At 35.6% G+C, this 14,981-nt stretch overlaps 1 protein-coding gene across 3 annotated transcripts in view; it reads right to left on the reverse strand.

The window, feature by feature from the left end:
• Positions 1–14,591, reverse strand: part of DNAlig4 (DNA ligase 4) — a 38,446-nt gene extending 23,855 nt beyond the window's left edge. The window contains exons 1-2 of one of the 3 annotated variants that reach the window (XM_067272155.1): positions 14,322–14,590; positions 969–1,046 (exon numbers count right to left, since the gene is read on the reverse strand). In XM_067272155.1, the coding sequence (XP_067128256.1) occupies positions 969–1,046; positions 14,322–14,477 (234 nt within the window). In that variant the 5' untranslated portion in view covers positions 14,478–14,590. Of the gene's footprint in view, positions 1–968; positions 1,049–1,120; positions 1,158–14,321 lie in introns of those variants that run through there. The other 2 variants (XM_067272156.1, XM_067272157.1) reach the window with 2 other exon arrangements.
• Between the last annotated feature and the right edge of the window lie 390 nt (positions 14,592–14,981).

Genomic DNA, 14,981 nt, shown 5'->3' on the forward strand with positions numbered 1-14,981 from the left:
AAAATGTTTACTGTTTTAAATCATTATTTATTTACAGTATAATAATTAAAATTGCTGGTATTTCTTATTATATGCTAGGTGTTGTGAAACAAGGCAGAAAAGAAAATATCAGGCAAACAACAATGAATGAATTACTATTAATAATACTAAATCATTCATTGTTGTTTGCCTGATAATTTCTTTTTCAGTGCTATTTTATTGCTATTAATAATAACAATAATAATAGATGATGATAGCCATAATTAATAAGTCTTCAAATTATAATAATTTGAAGACTTTCTTGTGAAGTGATGGGGATTCTTCCATTGAACTAGAGAAAAATTCATCAGTGGGAATTCCATAACCACTATAATTGTTTCTTGTTTTAAATCATGTAAAAAGCATAAAAACTTGGAGTGTGTAATTGTTGTAACATGTCATTTTAATATCAAAATCAATAAAACTGAAATTTCTAATAATCATCATACTTACTGGCCTAATGCTTTCAGTAAGTTATCTTCATCAGTATAAATTGAGCCCAAACTGATTATAAGCAAATTCTATTTTCATATTTCAAACGTTTATTTGCCAATGTGCATTAGTAAAACTTTATACGCTCACCTATGATGCCAAATATATTTTAATGAAAAAGTAGTGCATTAGCAGTTATCATCACATGCATAACCTATGAAACTATATTGATAAAAATTTAGAACAGCAATAAATATATGGTGTGAAATAATTTACATGTGAAACCTTATAAAATGTGAATGCAGTTTTCTTATCATCATTCTACATTCTTATGTTTTAAACAAATTACAATCATAAAAATTATATGTACTAATATATGTATAGAAGTGTGCATACCTGAATGTGATTGTAGTGAATTGAAAAGAATTAATTTTTGCTAAGTCAATACTATTACTATTGTGTTTCTTTGTAAGTTAAATATACTAAAATAAAAATGGTATATTATTTAAATGTTGTACCTCTTTAATTCCATATGCTGCTCTTTCTCTTTCTAAATGTGGTAACAAAAGACGCATAGCAGGGTAAAAGGAATCTGTCTAAATAAATAATGTGAAGTTTAATTAAAAAATATAATAGTTTAAAACAATATAATATATAAAAACCTATATCCAATTATTAAAACTGATACATAATTTCATATCAAACTATTAGTAATTAAATTCAAACTTATATAATTTTTAATTCCTTATAACATATAATCACCAAATAAAGTTTATTTATAAAAGATAGAATAAAATATAATTAACTTCTATATTCTAATAATTTAAATAACTAATATTAGTAATGATAGCCTATTAGTTATTTAAATTTAGAAGTTTTATACTAGACAATAAAAATATAATGTTATTTTATTATTAAATGATTCTTTTTAAAAATTTAATTTGAATTATTCAAAAATATTTTCCACTTCATTTTCATCTATCACTTATAAAATGAAAATAAAACTAATACATAACAATCCAAAATGACAAGCTGAAATATGATATCAATACTTTCACAATAAGCAAGATTTTTATTATACACTAATTGTTTTCATTTACAGCTCCTTTGTAACTACAGATTTTTACTTGAAAATAGCTAGTACATAAATTTCCTAAGCTCACTAGAAAAAATAGCAATAATAACTTTAAAAGAAAAGAATAAAAATTAATTAAAGAATGTCTTTAACTTTCTAATTGTACGTGATGAATTATATATACATTTTTTCAAATTCATTTTCAAATGTACCATATTATAAAAAAAAGGAAAATTTTCTTCATAATCTGATAGAATATAAGAAAAATTTCCATGTCTTATACACAACAGTGTTTTTCAGGGCCAGTTCTGATAGGTATGCAGTGCATGCATGCTCATAGGCCAGTACTGTCATAGGCAATCATTAGCTGTGCAGTTATAGCTGTGATATAGCTGTGCAGTTATGGATATAAATAATGTTGAAGCAAACATGTTAGGTATTTTTCATCAGAAAATGTAACAGTGCAAGCAACAAGTAATGGGGATTCATCTATTGAACCAGAGAAAAATTCATCAGTGGGAATTCCATAATCACTACGATTGTTCTTGTTTTAAACCACATAAAAAGCACAAAAACTTGGAGTTTGTAAAAGTTTGCAAACTCCAAGCTTTATTTACATCAATGCCTTACAATTAAGTTTATGATTATATTTCTTAACTCATTGTGTATGGTTGTATTAAATAACATAGGTACAAGTTGTTATGTTTATACTTAATTTCCATTGTGAATGGATTTTTATTCTCAAACCTTTAATCTTAAAGCAATACTTATATCATTGTTTTAATTGTTAATGGAACCAAAAGGAAATTTAAATAAAAAGATGCACACAATTTAATATTTCAATTAATTTTTATACACATATGTATATATTGTATTTATATACTACATAAGAAAAATTATTTTAAATTAATTTCATTTTAATTTGCAAATTCTATTTTATGGCAGAGTTGAAATATAACATTGAACAAACGTGCTGGTTATCTAGGAAGTGGCTTGATTTGATAAGCTCTTATGAGTTGGGTTAGGTTATGAATTTACTTGCGATTAATATTGACAGGGGCGACCAAATATCTGCAGCATGCAGGCAGATAACAGTCAAAAACTGGCCCTGATTAAAAATAAGCTTTTGTTTTAATTTAAATTGAATATTTAATATGATATTGTTACTGATTCCAAAGCACTGAATGATATAATTTATGTAAAAATTTATAAATAACTTGGCCTGAACTTCATATGAACAAATAATAGTAATTAGTATTTTTAATAGTGATGCAACGAATATTCGGTTACTATTCGGTATTCGGCCAAATACAGAATACCTAAAAACAGGAGTAAGAAATAACAGAAACACAGTAAATTAATCATTTTGGTATTTAGAGTTAATGTTATCAGGTTAGTGTTGTTTGTTTATATTTATTTATAACTTATAACCTGCACAAAATAAAAAACAAAATAATATTAGTCACATGTATTCACAATTTATAATTACAAAGATCAGCACTCGTACACACCTATTTGTTCAAGCATTGTCGCACATCTGAGTCTGACCCTGTCCTTCTTTTTAAGCACTCGTCTTTGCTCTTCCCTTTCTCTTTCCTCTATCACTCTAGTCCATGTATGCTTATGTATACATCATAATGAGCATGCACGATACTTTCGATTCGTCACTTTTCTGTCATAGATTTCCCATTTTACAATTACGTGACTCATAGCCTGGTGATAACGGAGAAAAGAGACAGATAGGATGTTGGTATAAGTCACAGATTCGAGACAGCTCGGTAGCCTGAATGACCCTAGGCTTTCGCCCGTGCATGCTAAGTGACTTTCATTACAAACATTTAGCTTTCCGAAGTCTATGAGAACAATTATTTGGTATTGATGGCCATGAATTTTGCGCCAATATGCTGCCTCAACTTGTTCGATTATGTTATCAACTCAATTTCATATTTATTTTCACATTTTCACTTCGTGGTCCATCTCTGTTCTTTTTCTGTTATATACACATGTAGATCATTTCATTATTATCCACATTTGATATCATCACTTATCGCATACTGCCATGATACTCTTGTCTGTCTGCTACAACTGTCAAGAATTAACACAATTGGCAAAGTATAGTGACAGTGGGCCAATAGAGAGCAGGGTCCTTGCCATAATGTGGTTTGTGCACCAATTTTTGTACATGCGTTAATCAAGCCGAATATTCAGCCAAACTATTCAGCTATTCGGCCACACTTCTGGCCAAATATACTACAAGGGCTATTTTTTAAATAAGGTCCGTTTGTGAACGAAAGTGAGAATAATGCGCAATCACGGCAGTATGCATGCGCCTCTGCTCCGAGCAAGCTTGGCGCACGTTTTGACGCCATTTGCAGCCATATCGTCTGTCTGTATGCTGAGCTGTAGAAGTTTAAAATGTTTAAGAAAATTGAGTCTCCCGCCAACTGTGAGATACGATCTGTTATTCGATTCTTGAATGCAAGAAACTTGGCAGCAGCAGAAATTCACCATCAGATTTGTGAAGTTTACAGTGATAATGCTATGAGTGACAGTAAAGTTCAAAAATGGGTAAGAATGTTCAAGAATGGGCAAGTTAATGTGCATGATGAGCCACGCCCTGGCCGACCTTCTCTGATTTCTGAAGATTTGATTCATAATGTGGATAACAAAATTCAAGAGGACCGACGATTCACGATTTCAACGTTATCAATTGAATTTCCACAGATTTCAAGTTCAGTTTTGTATACCATTGTTTCGGAGAAACTGAATTATCGAAAATTGTTTTCTCGGTGCGTTTGAAGACTGCTTTCTGACGATCACAAAACAAAAGGATTGGACAGTTCTTTATCGTTTTGACTCGATACGATCATCCACACAGTCCAGACCTTGCACCCAGTGATTTTCACTTGTTTCGATACTTAAAGGAGTTCCTTGGTGGTCAACATTTCAACGACGAAGAAGAAGTGAAAACTGCAGTCGTGGATTGGGCTTCTTGACAGGCGGCAGATTTCTTTGAAGTCGGAATTCAAAAAATTGTTGAGTGGTATGACAAATGTTTAAACAAAATGGAAATTATGTAGAAAAGTAGATAAAAGTATGTAGAATATGGAAAAAAATATATTTTAATGATATTTACAGTATTTTTCTTCTTATTAAAAACGGACCTTATTTAAAAAATAGCCTTCGTATTTGTTGCAACACTAATTTTTAATATTAATAGTGCTAAACGTTGATCATTTTAATAATGATTATTATACTTAAATTATATAACTTCTATCCATTGCTTTAAAAGTTGAATCATTTCAGATATTAACATGGTATGCTGCTATTTTCTCAAAACATTTGTCTATATACAATACACAGTAAACAGTTCAGGATGATTTAATTCCATTAGACCAGCGTTTCTCAAAGTGGGCGATAACGCCCCCTTGTGGGCAATGAGTAAATCTAGGGGGCGCTGGAGGCAGGGTACTGAACGGTGACCAAAGGCAAAAGTTGGGTCACTGACAGCGTTCCCTTTCCTCTGTTAAACTGATAAGAGGAAACATTGCGTTTAATGGTTTCCAGATGTCGAGAACAATGTATGGTAAGGGCACAAAGTGTGAGATTCATAGAAAGGTTTTCCTAAGAATATTTCCAATCCTTTCACACACAAGAGAAAATGGGTTAGGGAGCGTTGGGTATAACTTTATGGAACAAAGGGGGCGGTGGATCGAGAAAGTTTGAGAATCACTGCATTAGACTAAGTACAGTGAACAAAAATGACATACAACGTGGAGAAAAAAGTCAATTCTTACAGCCACAGGCTGCAGGTGAGCTCAAAGTACATTTTGCCTTTTTCAGTTCATATTTTTCTTTTTTGGAGTGACTCAATACTTTTACTGGAAAAGAGTATGCTGAATTAAATGAAATATGATCTTTATTAGTAAACTAGCAGGTAGGCCGGCGTTGCTCAGGCAAAAGTAACGATAGCGAAGATTAAGATTATTACATTATAGTCACAAAAAAAGGGTAATTTCATCAACGAACTAAGTTTTTCTAAAGAAAGGTCGAATTTGAAAATCGAATGTTCTAATACTGTTCGATTTTCACAACATGTTCTGATTATATCCTTCAATTTTCATCGAATGTTCTAAAGAAGAAAGGTCGAGAAAAACTGAACTAATCTATTTAAATTTGAAAATCGAATATGTTCCAACATATTACTCTTTTTCTTTTTTCTCTTTTTTTTTCCAGCGCCCGTCATTGTTACTTAACACTTTGGTACTTAAATCTGGTACCCTAACTGTGCACCAAATTTCAACTTTCAACTCCTAACCGTTTTAGCAAATATTAAGATTATTACGTTAGTCAACCTTACCCATTTTCATAGAATGCAAGAATTGGGTCTTCCCTGTTTTCAGACTAATTACAGACTATTTTTATATAGGTCTAAAAGTATGTTAGATTTCCCGCAAAAACGAAAAAACTGCATCTGCGTCTTGCACGTCGCTTTCTCTTAACACTTCCATTGTTACATAAAACTTCCATCGTTGATGGAAGTGTTAAGACTTAATCCTGTCCCTCTCCCCCGTGGAGAGGAATTTTGAAAAATCCCTTCTTAGTGTGTGTTCTCATGATGTACCCTAACTGTGTACCAAATTTCAACTTTCAACTCCTAACCGTTTGGGCTCTGCGCTGATTATTATTATTATGTTGGGTTAAGAGAGATATACTCAGTTAACACTGGTGGCTGTGTACTATGCCAGACCAAAGTCAAGGCATAGTAACCAAAACAGAAATTAAAGAAGTGTATCAGTGTGTGTGTCTGTATTCAGTAATTTTCTCACAATATGACATGTATTCAATATAGTGGCCTTCTGTAGTGTGATGTATGTGTTTCTATTCAATTGTAATGTGCCCAGGCTTTTGTGTAGTGTGTATGGTATGACACCTGTAGAGGAGAGAACAGGTTCAATAAGCACCCTATCCATCCTCCACAGATGCCTTATTTCCTGGGCGAGTTCTGTGTACTTGCTAATTTTTTCAGTGCATGCGTTTTGTATATTGTGAGTGTTTGGAATGGATATGTCCAGTGGTGATATTCAGCAGGTTCGTACAGGTTCGCCCGAACCGATTGTTAAAATTTTCAGTTTTCCAAACCTTGTTAAACACACGGAACATTTCTCAGTGGTTTTGCTTTTTAAAAAATATATATTAAAATATACGTATTATACTCTGTAATACAGTGGTTCTTAACCGGTGGTCCCTGAAAGCACCCGAAGTGGTCCGTGAAGTCATCCTAAAATTATTAAATAAATGACGACAAGTTGACGAAGAGTTTTTTCAGTTCAAATTTCAAATACATTTTGCTTATTTAGTGGATTTTTTTGCACAAACTAAATAAATTGAACCTTCAACTACAACGGTCAGGAAATATGAAATTGGAAGGCACTAGCAATATATTTGCATTTGAAGATAAAATCAGTACGTTTATCGCTAAAATCGACCTATTGATCAGCAAAGTTGAAAGAGAGAATTTTTCTGCGTTTGATACATTGAACCCAATTATTGACAGACAGTGTGCTGAGATGCCCACCAGTGGCCGAGCGGTTCTGTCGCTAAACACTGAGAGTTTGGTCGCAGGTTCCCACTGCGTTCGGACGGGCTGGCCACGTGGAGTTCTCCGGGTTTTCTCCACGTTTGTAACACCTGAATAGGGGCCAGTTTCCTTTAAAAGACCTCCTGGAAGGCATTATTCGGAAACTGATCCACAATCCTTTCATAGTCAACATTTCTGAGGTGCCGGATAAAATACAAGAAGAGTTAATTGAAATGTAACACGATAGTAACTGCAAGGATACTTTCGAGACAGGAATTAATCTTGAAGATTTTTGGAGCCATAAAGCTATTGCTTTCTCTAAAATTCGAGAAATTGCTTTACGGTACCTAACTTTATTTTCAACCACATATTTATGCAAGCAAGGATTCTCAGTGCTTTTGATAATTAAAAATAAACATCGAAATCGGTTGGATGCCAGTGCCGACATGCGTTTGGCTTTGAGTAGCACTGAACAAAGAATCCAGCAGTTGGTAAACACTATGCAATTACAAAAATTGCACTAAAATAATATAATTAATGTAACATTTTCGCAAATAATATAATACTCTTGGTTTCGAATAATTTTATACATGTTTAATTTATAGAACAACCTTATAAGAACTTATATTACTGCCAAACAGCTCGTGGTCCATGGCAAAAGAAAAATTTTGATAAATGGTCCCTCATCACTAAAAGGTTAAGAACCACTGCTGTAATACTACTAAACTAAAGCCTTATACCCCGTTTGCACCAAGCATTTCAATCTAGATTGTGAACAAGGTCGGGGACTATGTCTTGGTGTGATCTCTCTCGACCAAAACGAGGTTTAATCGCAATCGATTCAAAAGAGTTCTTGAAACTAGATCCAGTCATAAGAGAGATCCCACAATTTCACGTGCACGAGATAATACAAGATGGCCGTGGAACACGTGTCAGGCTATGGACAGCGAAATAAAAAGGATATTGTATTTTGAGAGATGATGACATCTGTCTATTATTATCAGCAGTGCCATTCAGGGTAAAAAATTTCACTGCCTAAAAAAAAAAAAGAAAAAAGGTCGACAGCATTAATATACTATTGTTACCTGGTCTTCGCCAAGGGCCTCTTACGTTCCAAATACACCACTGATTACTAGATATATCGCAAGAAAAGGTATTGTATTTATTTCTAGCCAAAACTTCCATTTCATTTGTTGGTGATTGTCAGGGAAAAATTTTCTGCTAGCGAACCCTTTGTTAACTATTTTGAATATCACCACTGGATATGTCTATAATGTATGTGATTTTATTGTGTTTGTCAATAAGTGTGATGTCTGGTCTGTTGTTGTAAATTGTTTTATCTGTGATTATGGCTCTGTCATAGTACATTTTGTGCATGTTGTTTTCCAATACTGTCTGTGGAATGTATTTGTAGTATGGTTCGTGGATGTCTACTAATTTGTGTTTCTTTGCAAGCTCTTAGTGTATTATTTAGAAAGTAAAAATATATTTCTTACTAGACTATACAATACATGAGTCCATTTCTATCGGTCCCTTCACACGCTTTCTTAGAGGTATTAACAAGTCTACAGCAGAACCGTCCTTTTATTTGAGGCTACTGTCCGCCAACAAATGTAAAAAAGTTAAAAGTCCTCTAGCAGTGGCATACATAATCTTTAAAAATAAATTATTACATTAAAAATTGCCGGGACGATTTCATATTTAGAAAGTAAAAATATATTTCTTACTAGACTATACAATACATGAGTCCATTTCTGTCAGTCCTTTCACACGCTTTCTTAGAGGCATTTTGTGATGATGTAGTAAGTACAGATGTTAAACTCGTTCATTTCTACTGTCCATTTCATCCGTTGGCGTGGTTTTCCAGCCTTTGTGGTCTGTGGATGCATTGCACAAAACACCAAGGCTGGGTTGGTTCCTCACATCTCTTGAGGGCATTGCAGTAGCCATGCTTGGGCCAGTGCTGCTTTCGCCACCGGTAACCAAGGGAGACTGTGGCCTATTTTTCGAACGTGAGCCTCTGCCTAACCCACGAACGCGGACCTTGTTAACCCAGGCGACGTCCGAGCCGGTATCACACTTTGATCTGGTTATTACCATAATAAATATCTCCACAGAATGTGGGCGTGGTCACTCTTAGCTTCATTTCTCCTCATAGACCTTACTGGCATGGGTGTCCCTACCAGGAGCTTGTGCTCCAGCCTGCATTGCCCTATGGATCAGTAAAATTACTGGGCTCTCCCACCACGACCAGGTGGTGACCACGGGAGAGTTGTTATTGTTGTTGTTGTTATTATTATTATTGTGTTGGGTTAAGAGAGAGATACTCAGTTAATACCAGTGGCTGTGTACTATGCCAGACCAAAGTCAAGGCATAGTAACCAAAACAGAAATTAAAGAAGTGTATCAGTGTGTGTGTCTGTATTCAGGAATTTTCTCACAATATGACATGTATTCAATATAGTGGCCTTCTGTAGTGTGATGTATGTGTTTCTATTCAATTGTAATGTGCCCAGGCTTTTGTGTAGTGTGTGTGGTATGACACCTGTAGAGGAGAGAACAACAGGTACAATAAGCACCCCATCCATCCTCCACAGATGCCTTATTTCCTGGGCGAGTTCTGTGTACTTGCTAATTTTTTCAGTGCATGCGTTTTTGTATATTGTGAGTGTTTGGAATGGATATGTCTATAATGTATGTGATTTTATTGTGTTTGTCAATGAGTGTGATGTCTTCTGGTCTGTCTGTTGTGTAAATTGTTTTATCTGTGATTATGGCTCTGTCGTAGTACATTTTGTGCGTGTTGTTTTCCAATACTGTCTGTGGAATGTATTTGTAGTATGGTTCGTGGATGTCTACTAATTTGTGTTTCCTTGCAAGCTCTTGGTGTATTATATTTGCTACTTGATTATGTCTGTGTAAATAATCTGTCTGTGCCAAGAGCTTGCAACCAGAGGTGATGTGTTGTATAGTTTCTGGCATGATGTGACATTTTCTGCATGTGTCATTTGTGAGTGTTGCATCTTTGAGTATGTGTTTTCTGTAGTTTTTAGTATTTATGACCTGATCCTGTATGGCAATCATGAATCCTTCCGTCTCCCCAAAGAGGCATCCCCGAGCTAACCAGCTGTTTGACGCAGTTTTGTCAACAAAATCCTGGGCCAGATCGTAAGGATGCCTGCCATGGAGTGCCTTTTGAGCCCACGATTGCTTAATGGTGTCTATGCTTTTTATATGTTGTGTTGTGTCCATATGATGTGAGTGTAAGTTTAATGGTGTGTTATTCGAGTCTGCTAGAGTTACTGCTTTATGTAATTGTGATGTTTCTTGTTTTTTGTAGAAAAACTCTCGCAGTGACTGTATTTGTTTGTAGTGAAGGTTAACTATGTCAATCAGGCCACGTCCGCCATCTTTACGTGGAAGGGTTAATCTTTCTGTGGCGGATTTAGGATGATGTTGTTTATGCTTAGTAAGTGTTGTTCTTGTTTTCCTTTGGAGTTGCTCAAGATCTGTGTGAGTCCAATGTATAACTCCAAAAGAATATGTGAGTACTGGGATGACATATGTGTTTATTGCTTTAACTGTGTGTTTTGCATTTAATTGTGTTCTGAGAATAGCATTTAACCTACTTTGGTATTCTTTAATTAATCTTTGCTTTATTTGTGCATGTTCTGTTAGTTTGGCCTGTTGGAATCCTAAATACTTGTAGAACTCGCCCTCTTCCATCGATTCAATAATGTCTCCATTTCCAAGTGCAAAATCTTCTTTCTTCAGGATTCCTTTTTCTATGTGAACTGTTTTGCATTTATCTAGGCCAAATTCCATTTGTATGTCCTTGGTGTATGAATGTGTGATTTGTAGGAGTTGATGAAGTTGTTTTTGTGTGGATGCATAAAGTTTTATGTCATCCATGTACATGAGATGCGACAGTGTAAACTGTGTTGTTTTTTCGTGTCTGATATTGTAACCATATTGCGTGTTGTTTAACATGTTGGATAATGGGTTCAGGGCTAAGCAGAACCAGAGAGGACTCAAGGAATCTCCTTGAAAAATTCCTCGCCTAATAAAAATTTGGTTTGTTTGTATGGAAGTGTTATGAACCCTGAGATGTAGTGTTGTTCTCCAGTGCTGCATAGTGTTTTGAAAGAATGCAATGAGTGATGGATGTATTTTGTACATGTGTAGAATATGTAGCAGCCAACTGTGTGGAACACTGTCGAATGCTTTTCTGTAGTCTATATATGCCATGTGTATGTTTCTGTGTTGTTTGTGTGCTTGCCGTAGAATGACTGAATCTATGAGTAACTGTTCTTTGCATCCCCTGTGGTTTCTACGGCAACCTTTTTGTTGTTCTGTTAGAATGTCGTGTTCTTCAATATGTTTGTATATTTTGTTTGCGATACAGGATGTCAATAATTTGTAGAGTGTTGGAAGACATGTAATTGGTCTGTATTGTGTGGGGTCTGTGGTATTGTTGTTTTTAGGTTTCATGTAGGTGATGCCCTGAGTAAGAAAATTTGGCATGTCTTGTGGATTGATGATGATGTGTGTTAGGTGTTTAGCTAGTTCCTGGTGCAGTGATGTAAACTTTTTGTACCAGAAATTGTGAATGTTGTCTACACCAGGTGTCTTCCAGTTGTGTGTTCTGTTAACAGTGTATTGGAAATCATGTATGTTTATTTCAGCACAGGGCATAGTTGGTATGTTGTGCAAGTTTCTGTTCTCCTCCTCGATCCAGCCTGCATCAGCATTGTGCGTGACAGCACTGGACCAAAGAGAAGACCAATATGTTGTGAGTTCTTCTTCTGTTGGTGTGCCACTGTGCTGTGTATCAGTGTTTGCTTTGTTATTAATTTGTCTGTAAAAGAGTTTTTCATTGTTTGTAAATAATTTATTTTGTTGTTTTCGTAGTGTACATGTTTTGTATCGTTTGAGTCTACGTGCTTTGGCAGCAAGTTTTTGTTTTAGTGTATCAATGTATTCTGTAATGCGTGTGTTGTGATGTTCATGTTTTGTGTGTGTTTTTATTTTCTTGAAAATGTTTTTGAGCTGTTTCCTTAATTTGGGTGTTATGTTGTTTTTAGTGTATTGTGTCAGCCTGCCTAATTGCTGTCTAATGTCATTTATTTGTGTTTCTATTCTTCTCTGCCAGGCAGGCTTGTGATAGAATTGTGTTTTCTGTGTATTTGTCTGTGATTGTACTTTCAGTCCATGGTGTGTCACTACTGTGACTGCCCCAGCATAAACTAATGTATGAATGTCTGCGAGTGTAGAAATTGAATGAATGTAGTGTGGTAGTAAGTGAGTGTTTACATAATTTAGTGTTTTTCCTACTTCCTTTGACGTGTTGATTTTTGGTATTCGTGGTCGTTGTGTGGGATCTGTACCTGTATATTTAGTGAGTGTTTCCTGAAATATATAGTCTGATGAGGAGCGTTATTAACTAAATCCAAGTCTATGTTATCAGTGATGGATGAGGAAGTGTCTGTAGTATCATTAGTGGTAATTGTTGTATGTGTGTTATTATCAATGCTTGTTGCTGGATTATCCTGACAGGTTACATGATCTTCATTAATGTTAGATGTTTCTGTCTGTTGATGTATTTGATCAGCAACCTGTTGTTTGATAAGTTCAAGTGTTGTTTGTGAGATAAGGTTGTTGTGTATAATTGTTCTTTTTTGATCAACAACCCTTTGTTCGGTAACAGTGAGGTGAGGATATTGTTGTGTGAATTTATGGTGTAGTTGTTGTCTGTATGCTGTCATGTTTGTTTCGAGTTTTGTGATGGTGTAATAATTACGGATGATAAACTCGTTCATTTCTACTGTCCATTTCATCCGTTGGCGTGGTTTTCCAGCCTTTGTGGTCTGTGGATGCATTGCCACAGAAACACCAAGGCTGGGTTGATTCCTCACATCTGTTGAGGGCATTGCAGTAGCCATGCTTGGGCCGGTGCTGCTTTCGCCACCGGTAACCAAGGGAGACTGTGGCCTATTTTTCGAACGTGAGCCTCTGCCTAACCCACGAACGCAGACCTTGTTAACCCGGGCGATGTCCGAGCCGGTATCACATTTAGATCTGGTTACTACCATGATATGTATCTCCACAGAATGTGGGTGTGTGGTCACTCTTAGCTTCATTTCTCCCCATAGACCTTACTAGCATGGGTGTCCCTACCAGGAGCTTGTGCTCCAGCCTGCATTGCCCTATGGATCAGTAAAATTACTGGGCTCTCCCACCATGACCAGGTGGTGACCCCGTGAGAGTTGTTGTTGTTATTATTATTATTATTATCATCAACTTGTCTCGATTATATATATAGATAACTGTGTTTAACTAAAATTAATCAAATTTGTTTATCAATATATCAACCACTTAACATTTGATAAGCAATTTTAATTTATAAACAAATCCATTAGATAACTCTAAAATCTGAATAGTATGTAATTTATTGTCATATTTATAGATAATTGAATATACTTTGGCAAACTGTTCTTAGGCTGGCAGAGGACAACAAATACTACAGAATAAATGGTGTGCCAATTTATTCTGTAGGATGTCTCGTGGCATTTCTCGGATATGAGAGAAAAAGCCTAGCTCTTGCCAAGGAACATATACTGTTCTCCTTGGCAAGAGCTAGGCTTTTTCTCTCATATCCAAGACATGCCACGTCTCGTATTGCCCATAAACATTTTGGAAAAAAGAACGGCCTAGTAAAACAAGCTCCGGAAACAATCCGCAGTTGCGGAAATGTAATACTCAGTGCACACCTTTTGTTCCGTGGAATCCATCATCCTCCACTAATCTACAAGCAGTTAGTCAAACTATATTCTGCCACCTGTAAATCTATACGCTTCATTAAATAGAAGTTGAACTGCTGTATTATATATTGGGTCACGTGACCCGGCTTTTTTGCTCGGGAACCCGCATAACGTAGGCGCAACTTTCGAGGGCTATATCTCGCGAACGCGCACATATACAGGTATGGTTCCTTTGACTTTTTTGCTCCCCCAGGGGAGGTCGACAATTTGCCCCCCGTCCCCACCGCGTCATTCGGTCCTAGAATCTTGCCTATACAAAAACATATTATATTTAAATCAACACTGTTTTTCTTGTTCAAATTGTTATAGAAGTTACTTTTAGGTAATTTGTGTTTGTATATACTACACTAAAAAATTACCTAAAGTTAATTTCTATCTCGAACCATATACTTACTGTATCTGTTTTATGTAATTTATTATGAAAATCTCTCCACTGTCGAATAAAACTATTCAAAACATCCTTTTTCTTTTGTTTCCCTTGTTTATTCGAAATTCTTTCACAGACGCAACACAAGTCCGCAAAGGGCACTTTCGATGCTACCGTTTCCATCTTACGTAAAACAATACTTCGCCTAAAACAATGCCGCTAAAATGTATCACATTTAAACTACGCGTCACAACTGTTTTCCACCATATTTACGTTGTCGCTATGGTAACCGATAACAGCGACACGTTGCCATCTACAGTAACAATTACGGAATAAAAGTTTGGATTTTAAAATTTATATTTATTAATGACCGAAAGAAAATCAAACTTTATAATTTAATTATATTTAAATAGACAAATTTTTATTTTTATATTATTTACGTAACATGCATAAGCAGGTGATGTGTTAGCGGTCAAGGTTAGCAGCCTGCCGCCCTGGGGGACCCGGGATCGAATCCGGACGGGTCGAAAAATCCCCAGGAATTTTTCGGGGGGTGGTCCGTCCGGATATGTCGGTCCCCGTCCCTCACCACCCGGCCGACCCATTGTGGGCCTGGCCGAACCCATAATGGGCTTGCTATAAGAGGCCCTCTTAGTGCCCACTGGGCGGAAAGAGTTACAAAAAAAA

Source organism: Centruroides vittatus, unplaced genomic scaffold (genome assembly GCF_030686945.1).
Source record: "Centruroides vittatus isolate TY-2023 unplaced genomic scaffold, ASM3068694v2 contig_425, whole genome shotgun sequence".
Classification (NCBI taxonomy): domain Eukaryota; kingdom Metazoa; phylum Arthropoda; class Arachnida; order Scorpiones; family Buthidae; genus Centruroides; species Centruroides vittatus.